This window comes from Amaranthus tricolor, chromosome 6 (genome assembly GCF_026212465.1).
Source record: "Amaranthus tricolor cultivar Red isolate AtriRed21 chromosome 6, ASM2621246v1, whole genome shotgun sequence".
NCBI classification, from domain to species: domain Eukaryota; kingdom Viridiplantae; phylum Streptophyta; class Magnoliopsida; order Caryophyllales; family Amaranthaceae; genus Amaranthus; species Amaranthus tricolor.
In genome coordinates this window covers 24,926,708-24,946,954 of record NC_080052.1, presented here as the reverse complement: position 1 = coordinate 24,946,954, position 20,247 = coordinate 24,926,708, and the positions used below count along the sequence as shown (strand labels likewise).

General features: G+C 34.3%; 1 protein-coding gene and 1 pseudogene across 4 annotated transcripts; both read right to left on the bottom strand.

The window, feature by feature from the left end:
- Positions 1–72: 72 nt before the first annotated feature.
- LOC130816133 (uncharacterized) lies at positions 73–12,472 on the bottom strand. 4 transcript variants are annotated; one of them, XR_009042710.1, is made up of 8 exons: positions 12,232–12,472; positions 12,016–12,145; positions 6,888–7,410; positions 3,925–4,049; positions 2,308–2,782; positions 1,335–1,459; positions 617–933; positions 73–528 (listed from the first exon to the last, which is right to left on the bottom strand). XR_009042710.1 is itself a non-coding variant. In XM_057682771.1 (7 exons), the coding sequence occupies exons 1-7, from the start codon at positions 12,287–12,289 to the stop codon at positions 420–422; spliced, it is 1,545 nt and encodes a 514-aa protein (XP_057538754.1). In that variant the 5' UTR covers positions 12,290–12,472; the 3' UTR covers positions 73–419. The 4 variants fall into 4 exon arrangements, 2 of the variants coding, with proteins under 2 accessions (XP_057538754.1, XP_057538755.1); XR_009042711.1 differs by having other exon boundaries at positions 2,308–2,776; XM_057682771.1 differs by lacking the exon at positions 617–933.
- A 1,265-nt stretch (positions 12,473–13,737) lies between these two features.
- LOC130815705 (GTP-binding protein BRASSINAZOLE INSENSITIVE PALE GREEN 2, chloroplastic-like) lies at positions 13,738–19,908 on the bottom strand (annotated as a pseudogene).
- Between the last annotated feature and the right edge of the window lie 339 nt (positions 19,909–20,247).

The window sequence follows — 20,247 nt, the reverse complement described above, 5'->3', positions numbered from 1 at the left end:
TAACACATCATAACTAGAAATCAATGACAACCAAAGTAAACCACATAAGGTTTATGTTGATATACCCTTGTGTTCTGTTGAATTTTTACCGTAAGACTTAAATATGTGAGCTTTTAATCGTAATGATGTTCAAGTTTTGTACATGGGCACAACGTATATTTCTCCTGGATCAAACAAAAGGTACGGTTCATCTGCTTAACCAATCTTAATCGGTATCTCCAATTTAATTAATAAATGCAAAACCAAAACTGATGGCAAACCTGTTTCCAACTCAATCCTAGAAGAGGTAAAAGCACCTCGGTGATCTAATCCCATCAAGGATATGCTCCGTCTAACTACTTAAAACAATAACTATAAATACAAGTGCGAACATTTGATAATATCTATACAATCTTGTTGGTCTCTATCAAAAACGTAATTCAAGTTTTCCGCCAAAAGTTGATCATATTGTTTGCTAAACTCTTCAGGTTGCCCCATAATGATGATTCTTGCAGCTTCTGATCTTGGGTTTTCTGTGCCGTAGTTTCCCTGAAAACCAATAAACCCAGTCAAACATCAATGTATACTGAATCTAATAATAATACAGGGTAAGCCACTCAAAACAGCGGAGACATACAAAACCTAAGGCAATAATAAAACGCCCATTCACTTCCACGGTTCTACCACAACTCATGCTTCCTCGCTCTCTCCCGCTATGCTCTCCTCTTTCTGTTCCCGAACACTTGTCCTTTACCTGCTTTTGCTCCATCCATGGAAAATCAGAGTTACAATCCCTCTTCTTACCATCGTAAATACTATGGCCCATGCCGCACAACCTTCTCAAGTGTTTCTCATCTCCCCCACCAAGTGCTGCCACTCTCATAGCCTAACCTCTGTTGCATGGATTTGGGAACTCATGTTCGACACTGGTAGGCATCCGAGTATCCAACTTGACTGTATTATAAAAAGATACGATATTATTGGTCCAAAATAAAGCGTCTAAGTTTCGTACCCATGTCCAAGCAGCAAGAAAAATCACAAAGTAAAAAGGGACTCTTTTCTCGTCGTGAATGAGATAACAGTTACTTTTGACAGCTGTGCGCACAGGGTGGTTAACAGGAATGAACCAGTAAAATCACTTTTAGATAGGCGTTCTCGTTGACACGTGTGCTTCACAATCATGTGAAATGACAATGATAAAGAATGGTAACAGCTAAAGAAGCAGCACAAGAGTCTGTAGTGAGTCTCACTTTGTTAAAACATAAACAATACTGCTTATTGTGGAACAGAAACTTCAACCGCCTATATGCCATTTCCGAAAAAAAATCACAATGATATGTGTTGCATGACCTTACCTTGAGATTTCACCCAAATTTGAGTCTTGAGCGGAAGCGACATCTGTTTCATTAATATTTGAGTTTTCCAATGTACAAGGAACTTCAAAAGGATGATTTGAGGTTGCAGAAAATTCACAACCCTCCTGAAACAGTGCAAAACAGAGACACTTCAAAAACAGCAAAGGCACGTTCAATAAGTGAAATTAACATAAACTTCCAATTTATCAAAGTCATCTTCAAAATTAGACAGGCAACTGAAACTAATAAAGAGCAGGTCTACAAAACAAAGTTTACAGTTACATGGACCCCCACCTCATTGTCACACCCAACCATAGTAAAATAGTGAATAAATAAAATTCACTAAACCTTACAAGCTTTGGATGAACCTAACAAGGAAAACATAGCCACTACATCCTACTTCTCTGCAGACTTGAGACACAGATTTCTTCCTCATCCCAAGATACATATTTTTAAAAGAAACACGAATTTTAATGAAAAGACGCACATGCTACATTTGAAGACTGAGAACGGAAATAGAAATACAAAATATAAGATGACCTCGAATAGGTCCATCATTTACAAAAGGTCTTGGTTCAAATATGGAAAGATATAAAGGAATTTTTACTTCCCTCTAAAATCATTGATACACTTTTTTAAAACAACTTCCAATTCCATTAAATGCCTCACACCTAAGCTCCCACCTATGGTCCTAAACAGTGTTTGAGAGGTCAAATGCATGCAGCCATTTTACTACATTTCATTATAATCCGAAAGCAAAGAGATACAGATCTTGGCTCCATCAAGAACGTAGAAGCAATTATAAAACAAGGGAGAAGAAATGCTAAATCTAGCTAGTCGAAAATGGATTCAGTATACATCAGAAGTCAACAAGTGTGCACACAAAAATGCAAAAGCCTCAATCCCAACACATTTGCTAGCAAGATTTTCAAAAAAAGAAATAAAATGTTAATACACTAATTGTGAAACTCACAGTTGCTAAGGCTTCTAAATTCGTAGATGCTGAAGTTTCTTTCACCAAACTTGTTTTTTCTGATAGTTCTCTACTCTCTGGAGATCTATTAAGTTCACTAATATCAACCAGATTGCTAGATGTTTCGTTATGCCCCCTCTTCGATTCTAAGTTAACTACTCCCTCACTTCTGCAAAGATCTTTGTCAATGATTAAGATTGGTGCATCTATCATCTTTTGACAAGTATACCCATCCACCTCCTTTTGGTGGTTGGAAACATTATCTAACACTCGATATTCATCCACAGTAGCATTCGCACCTACTTTAACTTGACAGTTCAAGGTCATTTCAACTTCTGAAATTTTATTCACTTCAGCTCCCGCGTTTGAGTTATCTAACTCCTGAATAATAGCACTATCACTATAGTAAGAGCCACAACCTTGCTTATCCATGCCATTCGCAGTTGAGGCTTCTCGAACATGCATCGACCTGCACCTCCAGAAAAATAACACAGAAAATTACTTCATGGCCAGTATGTCAGCTCCAACATTAGAAAAGTTTGCAGAAAGAATTACAGCATGAAATATAGAAGAGCTAATCATGACATCGACTCAATTAAACAATCATGGCAATCTTGTTCAATACTTTTCATCAATGACCCTGTTAAACAAAATTGACTACACACTAACCATTAGGAAATGAATCCTGAAAACTCTTTTAAATTATTCAATGGAAAAGATCTGAAATGAAACTCACCATCACAAATGAAAGTAGGTCAACTTGGTTTTGGTTTTTACTTGAATAAGGGTCTAATTTGTTAATGGAAGATTATTGAGAGCATTTTAACCAATACCAGTTGAAGTGACACTCAAATTAGTTGTTAATTAGCATATTATGAAAATTCAAATATAAGCAATGTAGGTGTCTAGGTTTGTACCATCAATTTTGATTCAGGTCAAAAATAGGATTACCAAGTTTTCAGTATCTCATGCAGTTTTATTTTCAGACATTTCAGATTAGGCACCATTCTGAACATAGCAGCTTACCCAATCTAGAACAGGCAGCGAAGGGGCAAACAGATTGACGCATAAACTGTTTGATTTTCTTTACTTCTCAAGAATTCTCAAACTCATTCATCATGAAGGCTGACAGTTAAGCAGAAAGAGCAAAAGTAGGCAACAAGCTAAAATCTTAAGCTGTCCAAATGCTGCCAAGCATGAACTTTTTAGCTAATTCTCTATCTGCATGTTTTAGAAGTCAGGGCTACAGAGAATGGCCACTTATATTGATTTTGGCAAGTGGTACTTTAACTGTATTTTTCCGCTTTCATTTCCAATTGACATATCTTTCTGTAATGTATTTCGGTCTTTGTTACTTAAATGACCCAACCATGGCAATTGTATTACCAAACATGCAAAAAAAAAATTCCTATTACCATCGGAGGAGGCAGTTTTATGGTTTTCAGACGTGATTTTTCAAGATAATTTATTCTCTCTCCTTGCCCCCCCCCCCCCCCCCCCCCCCCCTCCTCCCCTTCTATTTTCTTTTCAACCTCTTCAAAATAAAACAGAACTTCGTCACAAAGTTGATTACCAGTATTGTTTACTGATACCAGATTAGAACTACAAGTTAGGTACCTCATGAATTCAACAGAATGAAAAGTTTGATCAGCAACCTCATTTATTTCTTCAGGCTCCAAGGGTCTTGAAATGCTAGTAACTTCAGAATGGTGACCTGGCTTTGCTGGTACTTCAGAATTATCCTGCACACAGAAGGTTGTAAATAAAAATTAAGATGAGACATGCCATCTTATTAAAGAAATTCAAAAAAAACTAGCAAGCGACAATGATAAACAGCAATCACAACCAACTATCAAATAAGATGGGATAAGCCATCTTGTTCAAATGCATATTGGAGTTTGTTTGTCAAGGAAAAATTGGATATAATTCTTAAGTTCTTGGATATTCCAGAATTATATTATAAATATTTATTTCCTTAGTTATTTTCTTTCTAATGTTCAGCCTTTATATTTCTTTTGGCAATTAGAATAAAATTTTATAACCAGAAAATCAAGAAAGTGCAAGTGAAACCTCCAAACAGGTGGCAAAACAATCACATAGAAACCACAAACAAGCCAAAGTGAGTATATAATTGCATCAGCATTTACCAAATCCCCACCTTCCAGGGAGGATTGAACTCATCCCCTTTCAAATGCAAGGCAAAACGAATACAAATTAAATAGACAACCAAAGCAGAAAACTAACAACTAAGTTGCACATCACACTAAATCAACCAAGTATTGCCTTATATTCTCCTTTAAGGTTCATACTCATCATGGGCCTGCCTTTTTCCTGTTATGTTTCATTTCAAAATATTGCCAAATTCCTCACTCTGCATTCAAGTAATTTAAACGCTTTCAAATCATGCCCAAACCACTTAGTGTCTACTTTCTCAAGTTCTCCACATAAGTAAAGCACTCCTTATCTCACTTCACTTCAATCTTGATCATTATAATTCTTCTAAAATAGCGACAGATTCAAAGAAACACCTTGGTTTCAACCACCATTCAAATTTGGATTTTGTTTCCTCAAGCGGCTAACACTCTACCCTCAGTAGAATTTGTCTTTAAATTAAAATGGAATGTATTAATTATTATAACCTCTTGACAGTTGACCCATTTTTCTACTCAAACCAACCATAATACTGATGAGTGGTGAACAATGTCATGCATCATTGATTCCAAAAACACTATCCTTAAGTAATGCATTTCAATCTTGGTTTCAACATCAGGTCACACATACCTAACTTCTTCAAATTCATATTCGAAGGTAACTTAATTTAGTTAGCGAATCTGCAAAATCTTTGATTTTAAATCGTCTCCCCACATAAAATCTGCCATAACCCATCACACCTTTTTCATAACAATCAACATTAAGGTATATCAACTGATAACATATAGCATGACATGTCACCTTGGATTATCTAGGCAAGCTGATCCAGAATGAGGCAAAGACGTAATTGTTGATCTTGAAACAAGCAACATGATTCCACCTCAAGCAACATATTCCACCCATCACACCTTTTTTCATAACAATCAACATTAGGGTATATCAACTGATATCATACAGCATGATATGTCCCCTTGGATTATCTAGGTAAGCTGATTCACAATGAGGCAAAGACGCAACAGTTGACCTTGAAACAAGCAACATGATTCCACCTAGTGTTCTCACACTAATATTAGCACCATATATCTTTAACATATGTTTTTATTACATCCCTGATCCCTTCCATACTCAAGACGTAACAGTTGACCTTGAAAACAAGAGACATGATTCCACCTAGTGTTCTCACACTAATATTAGCACCATAAATCTTTATCATATGTTTTTATTACCTCCCTTCCATACTCAAGACCCTCTAAAGAAACTCTCTTATCTTCTAAGGAAAGGCCTTTTCAAAGTAAAAGAAAAACATAGAAAAATCCTGTATTCTATCCCTACATTCTGCAAGGCTCCATCGATCATATGGGATACAAGTAATTCTCAACCAATTTTCCCAAAGATTTTATGGTATGGCTATTGGCATACACCCCTACAAAAAAATTCGCAAATTTAAGGTATCATTATTTTACGAAGGGACTATAGTTCTATGTCTTTATTCATCTTGTGCCTCTCCTTTAAGCATTTTGGCAAGCATGAAATGCCTTCTTAACCTTTGCAATTACATATTTTTATGAACGTCTCACCAAGTCACCTATATTTCAATCTTATATAACATTTTTCACTTATGAATCATCTAACGTAATTAAAAATGTTATCCTTGTTACAGTTACCAATGAAAATCTCATTAAGGCATCTTTATCTCCAAACCATCCTTAGACGTCAATTACATCCACAAAAGATCTCTCTCCGTCTTTGACATGCCTCACTAATTCATTTAGTTCTGCAGTAGCTGAAAAACTATTTTCTAGATCAAAAGTCATTTCAAGAAAATGAATCATGTTGCAACACCTAAATGTCTATCAAATTTTTCTAAGAATTCAAACTCTGACTGCAATATAACACCAATAAAAAAGGAATATTACGGCAAACAATAACCTTCAACATGTCACAACATATAAAAAAGATGTTACAGGGCATCATTTCTAGCTTAGGATAATGCATAAAAGTTGAGAAAAACAATAGCATACAAGAATATGTTACTATACTATGAGCAAGGAAACAATTTTACAAAATATATACAGCTAAAAAAGAGGGCCAACTTACATAAAAACTCTAACTAATTCAAAAAACTAAGTCACCCAAATGCCACCAATCCAATGCAAATCTTCTCCAATATCTGATCTTCTGCTTACTATTATACCAAGCAAATTCATAATCCTCGAATTACAAAGTTCTTTAAAATTAAGAGATTATATCACGAAAGCCCACTGTCATAGCAAAAAAATGCAACACTTAACCTCTTACATATCAGGATAAATTTTCACGAAAAAGATGGTAAGATAAATGAATGGCGTGCTAATAGCCCATCCATACATAAAAGGTATATGCAAAAGATTTGAGCGTGCAAAATTGCAAATTTGAATTCTTGATCTTACCACTGTCAAGGCCGTTAAAGAGTCGTTTTTCAAGGTGTTCTCCACCAAACTTGATACTTCTTTGGTTTCCAGAATGTTACATTTCCCACTCATACCTCTTTCAATAGATGTCCTGTCACATTTTTCACGGCGTGCCAAATCATCATCTCTCTCACACTCAGAAAGACATCCAGAGGATATCTCATGGTCCTTGTTCAGATGTGATGTAACAACTATCTTCTGATAAGTGTTATTACACAACAGCACTTCACTGCTTGAATCAAATTCCGCAGAAATGCCAAAGTCTTCAACAGAAATCCTACCGTCCAACGCTTGACAGACAGGACTAACTCCACGGTTAGGAATCCCATTCATTTTAGCTGTTATCCCAATACTTGATTTTGTCGCTGCAGTGGAGAGAGAAGATACATTGGCATTGTATTCACACTCCTGAAGAATAGCCTTGATTCGATAGTAACTGCCACCAATTTTTTTCTGTACATTTTTGATTGTTGGAAATTTTCCAGCATTCATCACCCTATACCTGCAGGGAAATGGTGTAGACATCTTATTCCTTGGCCTGCTTGTCAACTATGAAAAAGAAATAATCCCAATACATATCAAATAGATGACCTAGTGTTGCCCAAAAAAGCAATAGAATGACTCAATAGATACAAACACCAACAAATCAAGATAAACAAGTACTCCCTTTGTGGAACAAACTCCAACGCTTGCCCCATGCCTTACGCCCTTGACCATTATAACAGGATCCACCTTACGCCCCATCAAATAACCCTATTATCACTGCCATCATTCTCATCTCTTGTTTATTCTAGAACTGTAAACTGCACTTACAAAAGGACACAAGTCCTTGCTCCAAGTGAAGCAACTCTTAATAAAGTAAAAACTGGGAACATGGCAAACACTTCACAAAGATGAAAAGCTTATCACTAAAATTTTGTCTCCATTGTAAAAAATAAGGAGAAAAATGCAAGAAAAAAAAATTGGTTAAAATAGAATAAAACCCGCTAATGGATCATTTTTATTCTCTCTTATTTTTCCCTAAAAAGTTAAAAGTCTATGCTCAATCTTACTTTAATTAGATTTAACCTCGTACTATTAAATGTCTCTCGAAAGATAAAGGTATAAGAGCGGTATGATTCCGGTGACCTGAAAATCGCCGACGATGGCAAAAGTCCAAAAAATAATCAAGAAGATGATCTTGATGGGTTTCTTGAGGGTTTTGGTTCTGAAATTTCTCCTTTATACATGATACAAAGGGCTGTCCAAAATGGTTTCATCCAATCATTCAAACCCCCATCCACCAATGAAATTTATGAGAAGTTAGGAAAAGGGATTTGTGAGATTTGTGATGAACATTTTGATTCGGAATATGAATGTAGTCATACAGGGTATTCACTCCTCATCGTACATCAAGAAAGGAAAGATGAATTAATGGCATTTGTATTTCATAAAGAAAGAAAAGATGTCCATGAAGAGAGTGTAAAGGTTGATGATGAGGAACAGAAGGTAAGAGAGTTGGATAACTGTAAGTTCAACTTAAAGCTCAGGAAGAGAATTTGAAAAACCAAGAAGAGGATCCAAGATTAGTGGAGAACATAAAGGGAAGCTTGAGCATAATTGGTAAAACTGCCTTATGGCAAAATGAAGAAAAGGTCAGAAAAAGAAAAGAAGACAGACGGTATTTGAGAAAAAGAAAATTAAAACTGAAAGAAAAAAACAAAAACTGAAAGAAAAATACGAGGAATTAGGAAAAGAAGAAAATAAAGAACAAAGAAGAAGCCATGGGAAAAAAAATAAAGAAAAAGAAAAGAAGGGTAGCACAAGTGTGTTGTGGGTCTGGAGGAGGACCGGGAAAGCAACGGCGAGGTGGGGCGGTTCACCGGGAACCGGTGACGGTTTGCCGGAGGACGAAGGAAGAAAGTGATGCCCTATTATTTGGGGAAATCGGGCTGGAAAGAGAGAAAATGGAAACAAGAAAAGGGAAGCATCGAGCAAAGAGGAGAAAAAAGGGGAATTTAGGAGTTCATGTACGATGCTTAAGGCCGCCGGAAAATTAGGGCGACAATCGAAGTAGTGGTTGGCGTGAGGAAGAAGATGGTGACGGAAGCTGCAATGTTAGGGAATTGTTGTGGAGAAGTTGAGGTATTTCTAGGGTTCATGGGTTTGAAGGAGGAAGATAATATTTTTGGGATTTTTGGTTTTGGGGTCAACGGAATTTTGTGGTGGTACACCAGCGACAAGAAGATGGCAGATCTGGCCGGAGAAGCTGGGCGGTGCACCAAGGACCGAGAGTGGGTGGTCGGCGAGTGGAAGAAATGGGAGAGAAAGGTTGATTTCTATAGGGTTTTTGGTTGCGAGAAGAGAGAAAATTGAAAGAGATAAGGAGGGAGTATCGGAACCTGGAATTCAGCAGGTCCAATTTTTTTTGAAAAAAGGATGATGTCAGCCTGACTGCTGATGATTTCAGCAATTTTGGAGTGTATTGACAGTATTGTGCTGCCGATTCAAAGATATGCTGGGCTGATTTTTTTAAAGGCCGCTGATACATTTCTGAAAATAATTTTGAGGGGTGAAATCACTCAATCTGACATTGCTGATACATACAAAGCTAAGTTTCATCCACCTTGAGGGCAAGGTGGAACTTCAGGCGATCGGTAATGTCATGAATCGGCTCAAAGGGTCCAAGGGCATTATCAACATTTCATATTAATTAGTCTTTGTCCTTTGTAATTAGATTAATTGTTATTTTTGTAGTTGTCTCTTGGGGCTGAGGCTATATAAAAAGCCACCCTTTGTAATAATAAGGACTTTTGGAATTTAATAAGGAATAAGTTTTTTGGGAGTTAATGGACAGACTCGAAGTGTCCATAATATCCAATTTCGGTAATGGGTATTGACCGGTGTGTTACACATTATGAGCTAGTTGCTTTCATTTCAATTAAATTTCTTGTTGTTTTACATTGTTAAATGAAGTAGTACCTAACTAGATAAGTTAAAACAAAATAGGATGGTTGTATAACGACAGCACAACAAAAGGTCATGATAGGTATAATATATATTGGGCTCAAAACACGTCGAAAGTTCAAAAACAAAAAAGTTAAGTATACATATTCAAAACAGATAAATTAATACAAGAATACCATACATCTTTAGGAAACAGCTGATAAGAGATTCTGTAAAAGATTTGCATCCTTGTACACATTAAATGCACCATATCCTAAAATTTGAGTCTTTTCTCGCATATGCATTGACACATAATTCATACAGAATTAGTTAACCTCATTCACCAGTTCTCTAGGCCGTATTATCAATTGAATGAACATTTCTCTCATGAAAGAAAATTATCTCAGATTTTACCTATTGAGTTTGTAATTTTCCTGCCTCCAACATTCCTTTTGCTATTTCAAGTTTTAGACTGCTCCATTTAAGTTATTAAAATCTATTCTCAATTTTGTTTAACACAGGTTTAATATCTTGTAATAAAATATAACACTACCCCTTTATCTCCAAATGAAGTAATACACTCCTGTCTTAATACTAGGAGTATCATATTAGTATAGAAATCAGCTAATGTGAAACTGACCATAATAAAACAAAATTGCCCTCCATGATTTTTGTGTTTACATTAGCCACCGAGAAGTGGTAATATATGTCTATTGCTAAATGTAAATTCAAGTACTAAATTATGCTATCCGGAAAGGGTCAAGCACAACTCTTGAGATGATTGGAGAAGACTGAAGGTGCTATAATTCCAAAATTTTCTGTTTCAATGCAAAAATATTCCAGACAAAGCTAATTACAAGCACAGTGTTACCTGTGCTCTATTTAAAACAAAACATCTAACTAAAATGGCTGAAGGCATTTTATCAAGAAGATTCAAAAGACTCCAACAGTTCTCTATGTGCTGCTTAAAAATTATATTACAACATTACATTATCCCAATATAATTAAACAACTCCCACCTAGGTTTAGAGGTGAAATATACGCAATCTTATACTTCAAAAAAGAGGTTACTTCCTATTTAACCCTTGATAGCAAACATGATATGCAATTTTGCATTAAAAAAGAAGTGCACATTATTTAATAGGAATTCCAAGTCATCATATACGCACCGAAATCACAAATAACACTTGAGCAGAATTCTGGATTCACAAAAAGGTAAAATTCATGGATATGACTAACAAGCACCGACTCAGTAGGACTGCAAGACAAACAAATAGTTGTGGATGTGTGAATGCTACTATGGTTGGCATTCCCTATGAAGGGCATTCCATGGGCGTGAAAAAGAGAAACAAAAAGAAAAAAGACATTTCATATTGCAAAGAGTGAATATCTCGAGCACCTAATGTCAGCATACATCATAATGCAAAATATTGCCCACATCATCAAGGGAGTATACTAGTATAAGTATGGACAAATAACCACCTTTGCATGCAAGCTGAACCAACTCGGCTACCCTTTTTATATGTTATGTTACCCAATTTGAAATTAATAGGGTTTTCTATCAAATAGCCCATGCCATGGTCTACTTAGTCTCCTACTCTGCATCATTGGCCCTGGACGATATACATCAAGAACTCTTCCCAGAAGAGAAAATTCCCCGACATCACGGTGTTGCTGTATTATAAGGATTTAGAGCTCACTGCGAACCAAAATATAGGGAAAACCACAAAACAATACGCGTCAACATCAAAAGCTGTTTTACAACCGTTACCGTAAAGCACATTTTTGCACTATAACATACAAGATTCAGGCATGCGACTATCCCATAACAAAAAGTTATCAACCATTAAATACTCCCTCCACAATAACATTCCAAAATGAAATCAAATAGTACCATTTTCTTAGCTTAAAAACTGAACCATACCCAAGTAGCCAATTTTGACATAAGTAATTACAGGCTTGCCATTATCACCCATCAGAAAAAGGTTTTCCCCATACATACCCATTGTAATAGGGATCAAATACCTATTTTAAATCGAAAAACACAAAACCACACCCAATTCATCTTTCAACGAAATTAAACAAGAAACCAACGGAGACTAATGAACTTATTAAAAATAAATAAATTTCAAAATCCATCATGGAATCAGACCCCAGAAAACAAAATAAGATTATAACTTACTCATCGATATATGCTTCGGCCATGGCTTTCCTTTCCAAATAAGAGATCCTCTTCCTACTTGTAGCATTATTGATTGGAACGTCACGGGCTGCGGCGGTACCCAACAACCTTTCTCGTTTCCATACAACATCTGCACCCAAAAAAAGGAACTAGAAACTTGAACTTGTTTAAGAAAATAGGCAATTAGATTTAAAGAATTAGTGAACTTTAGATTACCTGGGTAAAGAAGCCTAAATAACCGATTCTTAGAAGAAGAAAAAAGTTTGTTAATCATCACATAAACATGAGAAGAAAGGAATAGAAGTGTATGAAGAACAACCCTAGATCATCATCACCGGCACCAGCAACGGCTAATTCATGGGGAATGGAATGCTGTTGATCAGGACTCAGGCGGCGACTCTCAGACTCTAGTGCGTTTTAGGGAATTTGAATTTATTTTAAATTGGAAAAAATAGAGTATTAGTTAAGGGAGGATTAAATGTTAGATATTTGAGTGTTGAGAATTTAGAATAACCGTAAATAGTAATAGAGTAAATTACTAAGTCAAAAATAGGATTTAATATTCTTTTTTATTTTTTAATTAATTCCAATTTATCTTGCTCTTTTTCTATCTTCTTTTTTTCCTTCTCATAATAATATCCACCGTTTTTTTTTTAAACACCATTAAAAATCTCAAATTTCTACTATTTTAATTGTTGCAAGCTTTAAAGAAAGGGAATTAAAACATAAAATATGGATTTTAAAAACAAGTCGTAGAAAACCTTCTTTGTCACTAACCTTCTGATGATGAAAATTATGTTAATTTAATTGGTTGATTTGAAGGATTAATTGAAATGATGATGAAAACATGTAGATATGAGAAGTTAAGATTGAAAATTCTACATCAAATTTCTGATGGTTTGAAAAGGAAAGAAGATTATATTCTTAATGAATAAAATTACCAAACTAATGAAAACAAATTACCAAACTAATGAAAACTCACATTTCTCCCATTACTATATTCTGTTGGGAATTTTGCTCCACAAATTTTACTGTCTTACTTCTTAGTAGAATTCAAGCAAGCCCTTAATATTGAAATGATCAATTAGAGAATTGATAAATTATATTATTGTTTGAAATACTATTAACTTTTCTTGTTTGAAATACTTGCAATTAGTGGTGACATGTTGTGTCTAATAAGTCTAAAGCTACCCCCAGAAAATAAACTTCTAATTAAATACTACCTCCTATTCAGCCTAAATGTCCCATTTGATTTTTGGCACTATTCACTTATCACTCTTAATTTGTATTTTACTCTTAATCTATAAGTTAAAACATAGTCATGTGGGATCTTGTTTAATTCGTCTCAATACAAGGATTATTAATATCAACTTTTTATAATTTTTAATTAAGAATAATTTAAGATATTAAGGGTTAAAATGTTGTCTCGGCAAGTGTGAAAAGTCAAATGGGACATTTAAGCTGAATAGGAGGGAGTATTAAATATGATTAATTGAATAATTTAATAAATTAAAAATATTAAAAATATAATGCTCATAATCATTTATTAAATATTAAATATTAATTATTTGAAAATAATATTAAACTAATTAAATAAGAAATAAATAACATTAATAAATAATAATTAAAAACAATTTATTACAAAGTGAGACCAAATATTAAATAGTAATTAAATAAATATTAATCATAAATTTATTAGCAAGAATTAATAAAATTTAAAAAAGAAATAAGTTGCACAAAACGTGTCATTAGATCGAGGTCAAGTCGCATGTTTTGAATAACTTGCACCTTTCTCTATTTTTTTAAAGAAAAAAGAATAGTTTTAGATTAGAAAATACATTATTGTAGTCAAATTTAATATCTTTAATTAATGTTTGAGTGCAAATTTATTTTTTTAGAGTTTTAAGGAGGGAGTGGCAAAGTTGAAATATTTATGTAAAAAACATTTAATTCAATCAAAGGGAAAATTAAATAAATTTGCACTCTAGCTAAAGAAGATAAGTGATTGCTCATAAACTTCAAACTGCTGCGCCTTATGAGGAATTAAGGCATTCCGAAGAAGAACATCTTTCCGTCATAACTCCAAACACTGATGGTTGCCTCTCCTTTAATGCAAATGGCTAACCAGTCGACAGCCCGACACCTGCAGCAGCAACATTGATACAACTTGAATTCCAACTATTTCCTGTTATCTGAAACTTCTGTCTCACCCAACTACCAAGCTCTTCGACTCAGTCCTCTCCTACTGGCGACTGAACCAAAAGGGTAATTTTAGATGGTTCTGAATTTCCAATTACTTGCAAAAGTATAACAGAATAAAGATATTGAACGAGAACATGAATTGAAGACAAGATAAGTCATAAGATAGAATGACTGTGGTCTATGCCCCAAAAAGAAACTAAATATAATCTCATGTTATTCAGATTAAAGGTACCAAACAGTTTTTTGAGTTGATATGATTTGGGTTCAACTTAGAACTTGGGTTATGAGTCATTCGGTTCAATTTGGTTTGGACTTCTGAACCATTCACATCATGTCATACTCAAGTCTATTGTTAAATTACCTTATCATTATCACATTAAACATTAGTCAGATCTCTTTTACGTTTTGAGTCGGTGTTAATATTTGATTAAAATTTGGTTTGGAGTTCTAAACCGTTCACGTCAAGTCATATTCAAGTTTATTGTTGATCAACTTATCATCAAAAAAAACATTACTCGAGTACAAAAAAAAAATTACTTTGATCATTTTTAAATTTTGAGCTGTGTTTATTTTTGGTCCAGATTTGGTTGTTATAGTCGGGTACAGCTTTGTTAAGTCCTATTTGACTTGGATAATTAAGTACGAATCTCTTACACCAGACCCAATTACACATACGGTAACCAAATTACCTCAAGAGTTAAGCATATAAAAAGCAAATGTAGTAAATGTTTAGCAATCCATATATTTCATTTCATGATATGAGACGGAACCATCAGACTTCAAAGTCATGCAAAAGATTATTCAGTTTACAGTTTGATTAATTTTGGATTGTTTAAATGTGCAAATTGTTGTAGTGAGACTTGTTTCACTTCTAAGAAAAATGCAAATGCAAATGCAAAACCCTAAATTTGGATGACTGCCATTTTCATTTCGACAGCAATGTTTTACATTACCAACACAAACAAACCAATCCAATGAAACAAAGAATTTAGGTTTACGTTTATTTACCTGTAATTGTTGACCAAAATGTTTAGTTAGCATTCTATCAGCATTCTCTGTTTTCCCCATATGCAAGGGTAGTAAAGAAGAAGCCCACACGGTAACATAGATAGAGTCTACAGACAATTCTTCAACATCAAGCCTAGGGAGGGAGCCCAGCTATATGAATCGTGTGTCCAACAAATGAATAAATGAAGGGGGAGAATATACTTAGATGATCATTGGAATTAATTTTATTAGTTGTAGATAGTATTAATGGACCAAACATAATCATTGTTGCAAACGTTGTCTCAGTAGAGTTTTTGTTCATGTAATCAAATTCGTATTAACGTAAAGATTCCCCTAATTTGCGATACTCTGCAATTTGAACACCAAGTATAGTGATAAATATGCAAGATTTCTTATGTTGTCACCTGTCACCCAAAAGTGACAGTGTAACACGCCACACATCACTCAAATTTAGTGTCACATAAGCAAAGATCAAACGTGAGAGAAGTCAAGCTTTTACGCCCATAAAATTTAGAACACAAATCTAAAAAGTGTTATGTGTAACAATGGTTATTGTATAAGGCCTTGTAAGAGTCTATCAACAGAGAAGAGAGAAATAAAAATAGTATCAAGATAATTGTATGAGCTTAAGAGTGTATGATAATGAATACAAGAAGTTCTCAATCCTAGTTTCATCTATTGGCTCTATATGATTTTAACTCTTATTCTGCTCATATTTTCTCTTATTATCTTTCTTATTCTTACTTTTTACTCTGGCTTCAGTGATTCAAGGCAAGGAGTCATCTCCTTGCAAAATCATCAACAACAACCATAATATTCTAGTAAGTGATCCCTATATCCATTGCAAAATTTGTGGGTCAGATGAACGCAATCTTAACCTTGTTATCGATAAAAAAAGATTTTTTGATTGACCATTGGTACTTAGTAGCATTTGATTCTGTAACAACCCGACTTACCGTTAACTGAATAAACAAGGTCATCACGGGGTTTACTTCCCAAGAACTCAATTCTCAATCCCAAACACCTATCTAATTCATAAAGTAATCATAAAAGTCTCTATAAAAGTCCAACATAACCAATATAGTCCAAGACTAATATACAATTACCAAAACCTAATACAAAACTACAAAATTCTAACGTGCTTAGCTCAATATAACATCCTTGGAACTTTAATCAACTCCGTTAACCCATCATTCCCGACCGGTTCCGATCTGTAAACAAACTAAAAGATGGAAACAACAGAGGATCAGATTAAACTGTATGAGAAGTAACAATCCAAAACAAGAAAACACAGTAATTCAAAACAGAGATTTAAAAGCAACATCAGTTTCCTAGATCTATGTGCGCATAGGAAGTCTAGTTGAAAGGAACATTCATAGCTCTAAGGCTATGTCACTCTTGGGTGAGGCTAGTCAATATTTGAATGACAATTCACCTCAAATATAGGGAATAGGAGACAATGTCCCACCACTCCGTCAATGACCAGCTCGTAAGCCCGATCCATTGACCATATCATATTAGCATAATCATTCATAAACAAATTTATCTCAACAATATAAATTTCTCAAACTTTCATAAAACATTTTCAAAAACTGTAGTCTGGCCAGACCCTTTTTAAGGGACTGCTACTACTCACCGACAATGTCATTTCTGGGATTCAAGTTTGATTTGCAGCTATCAACTAGAAGGGTTTCCTTGATGATATGAAGTACAACAAAATCACATCATCATTAAGAGCGTTCGATATAACTAATCTAACATATAACTTATTACATCTCTTCCTACGACCGTAGTTTAACCAAGGCTCTTATTACATAATCAATGAAAGAGTTTAAACTCATATATAACCTACCATTAGAACATCTCCACCAATTTTCAAAATCTTCATAATATTTAAACTAGTCCTCAAGATTCAACAAACTTTCTCCAACATCCATTCAATTACCATTAATTCATAATAATTATACATGCTCTACTAATCTTATCAAATAAGAAATAAAGACTTTATGAATCTAACACTATCTAGGATCATTTGCATTCTTTAAAAGATCTACCATTAACACATTTCCCACATTTCTTTAATCTCAAGATCTACCAATTCAATATCACAAGTTAAAATATTCCTCTACTCTAGTTAAAACAAGTATATATAATAAAATCATGAAATCCACTGATTAATTCTCATGCTTGAAATAATTCTGATTTGGATATAATATATAAAAAGAGTCTTAGCATTTGCATAAAAAGAGGGAAAGAAGTGTAATCATAATGTTATAGAACTTGCAGAAGGATGTCAAAATAACAAAAGAATAAAGATTATTACCCTTTCCTAAAGGAATAGGAGCCGTTGAGAATTGATGTGGTTTTCGGATTGATGTTTGTCCTGAAAGAAACAACAATTGAGTGTCGATGAAGAGGATGAAGGGTTTTCACCATTGTTAGGGTTTTAGGGAAATGAAGTGTGAAAGAGATGATGAAAAGTGCTGGGATTAGAAAAAGAATCTGATTCTTTATATATAAATATATGGATGTGGGATCAAATAAGAAGGATTTTAAAATGAGAAGGATTTTTGTTTGATTTTGTTTGGTAACTATATATACAAAAAATGATATTATGTTATAAATTAAGAACATTTTAAAAATTATTTCATAGTTACCCTTCTGTGTAACAGTTACTTTTACTAAGAGTTTTTGGCTCAATCGAAACCATAGATTTTTTTTATTTTAGTGAAATCAAAGGTGTAGAGTCCTTCATACTCTTCTTATTTTCAACCTCTTCTCAATGGATCTCTCCCCCATATATATATATATATATATTGTAGAATTCAATTGAATCATACAAGAGTTTCAAGACCCTATACTTATTCTCCAATTCTTCTAACTTTGACCCAAGCTAATTGTTATTCTAAATATTTATTTTAAATTCTCTATTTTAAAATATTAATTTTCCAAATGTTACATATTCAGCTAAAAGTGTAATTGATTCTTTCTTTCTGTCCTCTTCCATCATTGGTGCGACATAGAAGGAGTATACTCCAACCTATGTTACTTGTACTCGGGTACTGATGTTTAATACTGGTACGTTTTTAAGTGTTAGATACGTCTAAATATTCAACTTTAAGTCTAAAACGAAGTGTCTAAGTGTTATACCAATATCCGAGCATCAAGGATCAGACACGGGTACGTGAAGCCAAATGAAGAATCCGAGTAACATAGACTCCAGTTTTGCTCGACGGAAGCAGAAATTAGCAAAAACACGCTGTAAGATAGCTACCACAGAGATTCTTGATCCATCAAAATGTAAAAATACAAAATATAAAGAACCTCCACAAATATAGTGTAAATACAAACTGACCTTGACCCTGTAAGTCCTTGGCTTCAGTTCCTTGTTAATCTGCACAAGCTTCTGTTCCTCCTTTGTCAACCTAGTAGCTATATGATGTGGATGCAGAAGGCCTGGTGTATTAAGCAACTTTGCTTTTCCAGGAAGAATTCCTTCCAACCTTATTATCCCCAATGTAGTACCAGGTACAGGTGCCTCTGTTATAGGTGCAACTTTCCCAGTTATATGCTTTTCAATTGCATTAATCAAAGAAATTTTCCAGCATTTTGAGCCCCAATTTCCCACACATTACCTCTTGGCCCAACCAATCTCACCACATCATCAATCAAATTCTTCACACCCCAATCCCTCAACGCACTAACCATATGAACACTAGTCAACTTAGTCGCACCCCCTTCTCGAGCCCTTTGCCTGATCCAATGCTCCAAATCAGTGGGCGACACTGAGCTCGGTAACAAATCAAGTTTAGATAATACCCAACACAATTCTAGGGACATTCCAGACTTTCCTTCCTTTCAGGCCAATGAATTTTCATCAATCGTGGACGAAATCAATTTGGAAACCTTTTTGAAGAATGACCCATCAAAATCAACTGCATCAACAACCAACAAAACCACATACCTAACCCCAGAAGCACTAGCAAGCTTCCTACCAACAGTATGATCAAAATCAAAATCCGTCGACAAGTTTTCGACACTAGCATCTTTAACATTACCATAATGCCTTAAAGAGTGACATCTTGCACAAACAACCAACAAATTAGGGTTCAAGGGAGGGTTTTCAGGTTCTACATGCTCATCAAGAATACCCTTTTTGACTGAATTAGATGCCTGAATCTCATCAATAACAAATTTTCGACTAATGGGTGATTTGTAATTAGGGCTTTTAGGCGTAGGTTGTACATAAAATCCAGGCAATTTAGGGTCAGAATCCTGCATAAGAACACCACATCCAGCGCATATTTGTCGATTTTGAGATGCAATTTCATCAAAATTGCTTCTCTGATACAAGTATAATCTAAAGATGAAAAACTTTTATTAATTTGTAATGAAAAGGATGAAGATAACATGGAATGGTTTGCTATATCACTAGAAATTGAATTGCTCCTACAACAAGTGGTAGATAAATTTGAATTAAAGAGATAAGCAGATAGAAAATGTTTAAATTTGTTAGATTGATGAAGAATTCGAGCTCGAGCAAGCATTTTTCAAATTTGGATTGGAGTTATTGAAATAAAATGAAGACGGCAGCAGGCTTAGACCTTCATAGGAATCATAGTAAACAAAGGCACTTCGATCCGGGGATCAAGCGTTGGTCGGAGCTAAGTACCATTTTTTTATTAGTTATTTTAGTAGCAATTAAAAATGTAATGTAATATTTATTTTTTCACTTTTAATTAGTATCACGTGCTTTTTATGTTAAAATCAAAGAAAATTAGAATTAAGTTGGTTAATAAGACAAAAATTAGTAAAGGATAATAAGATTAATTTCTATCATCTATTTGTATTTTATATTATTCTCTTAGTACAAATTAATTTATACAATTTAACTTTTGGGGTTTCTGGAGGGGCAGAGAAAATACTACTACTCGATACTTGCTATGGGTCACTTATAGTTATGATGTAGAGAAAGTTAAAACACTAGCAGCATTATAGACAAATGATATCACTATTGAAAAA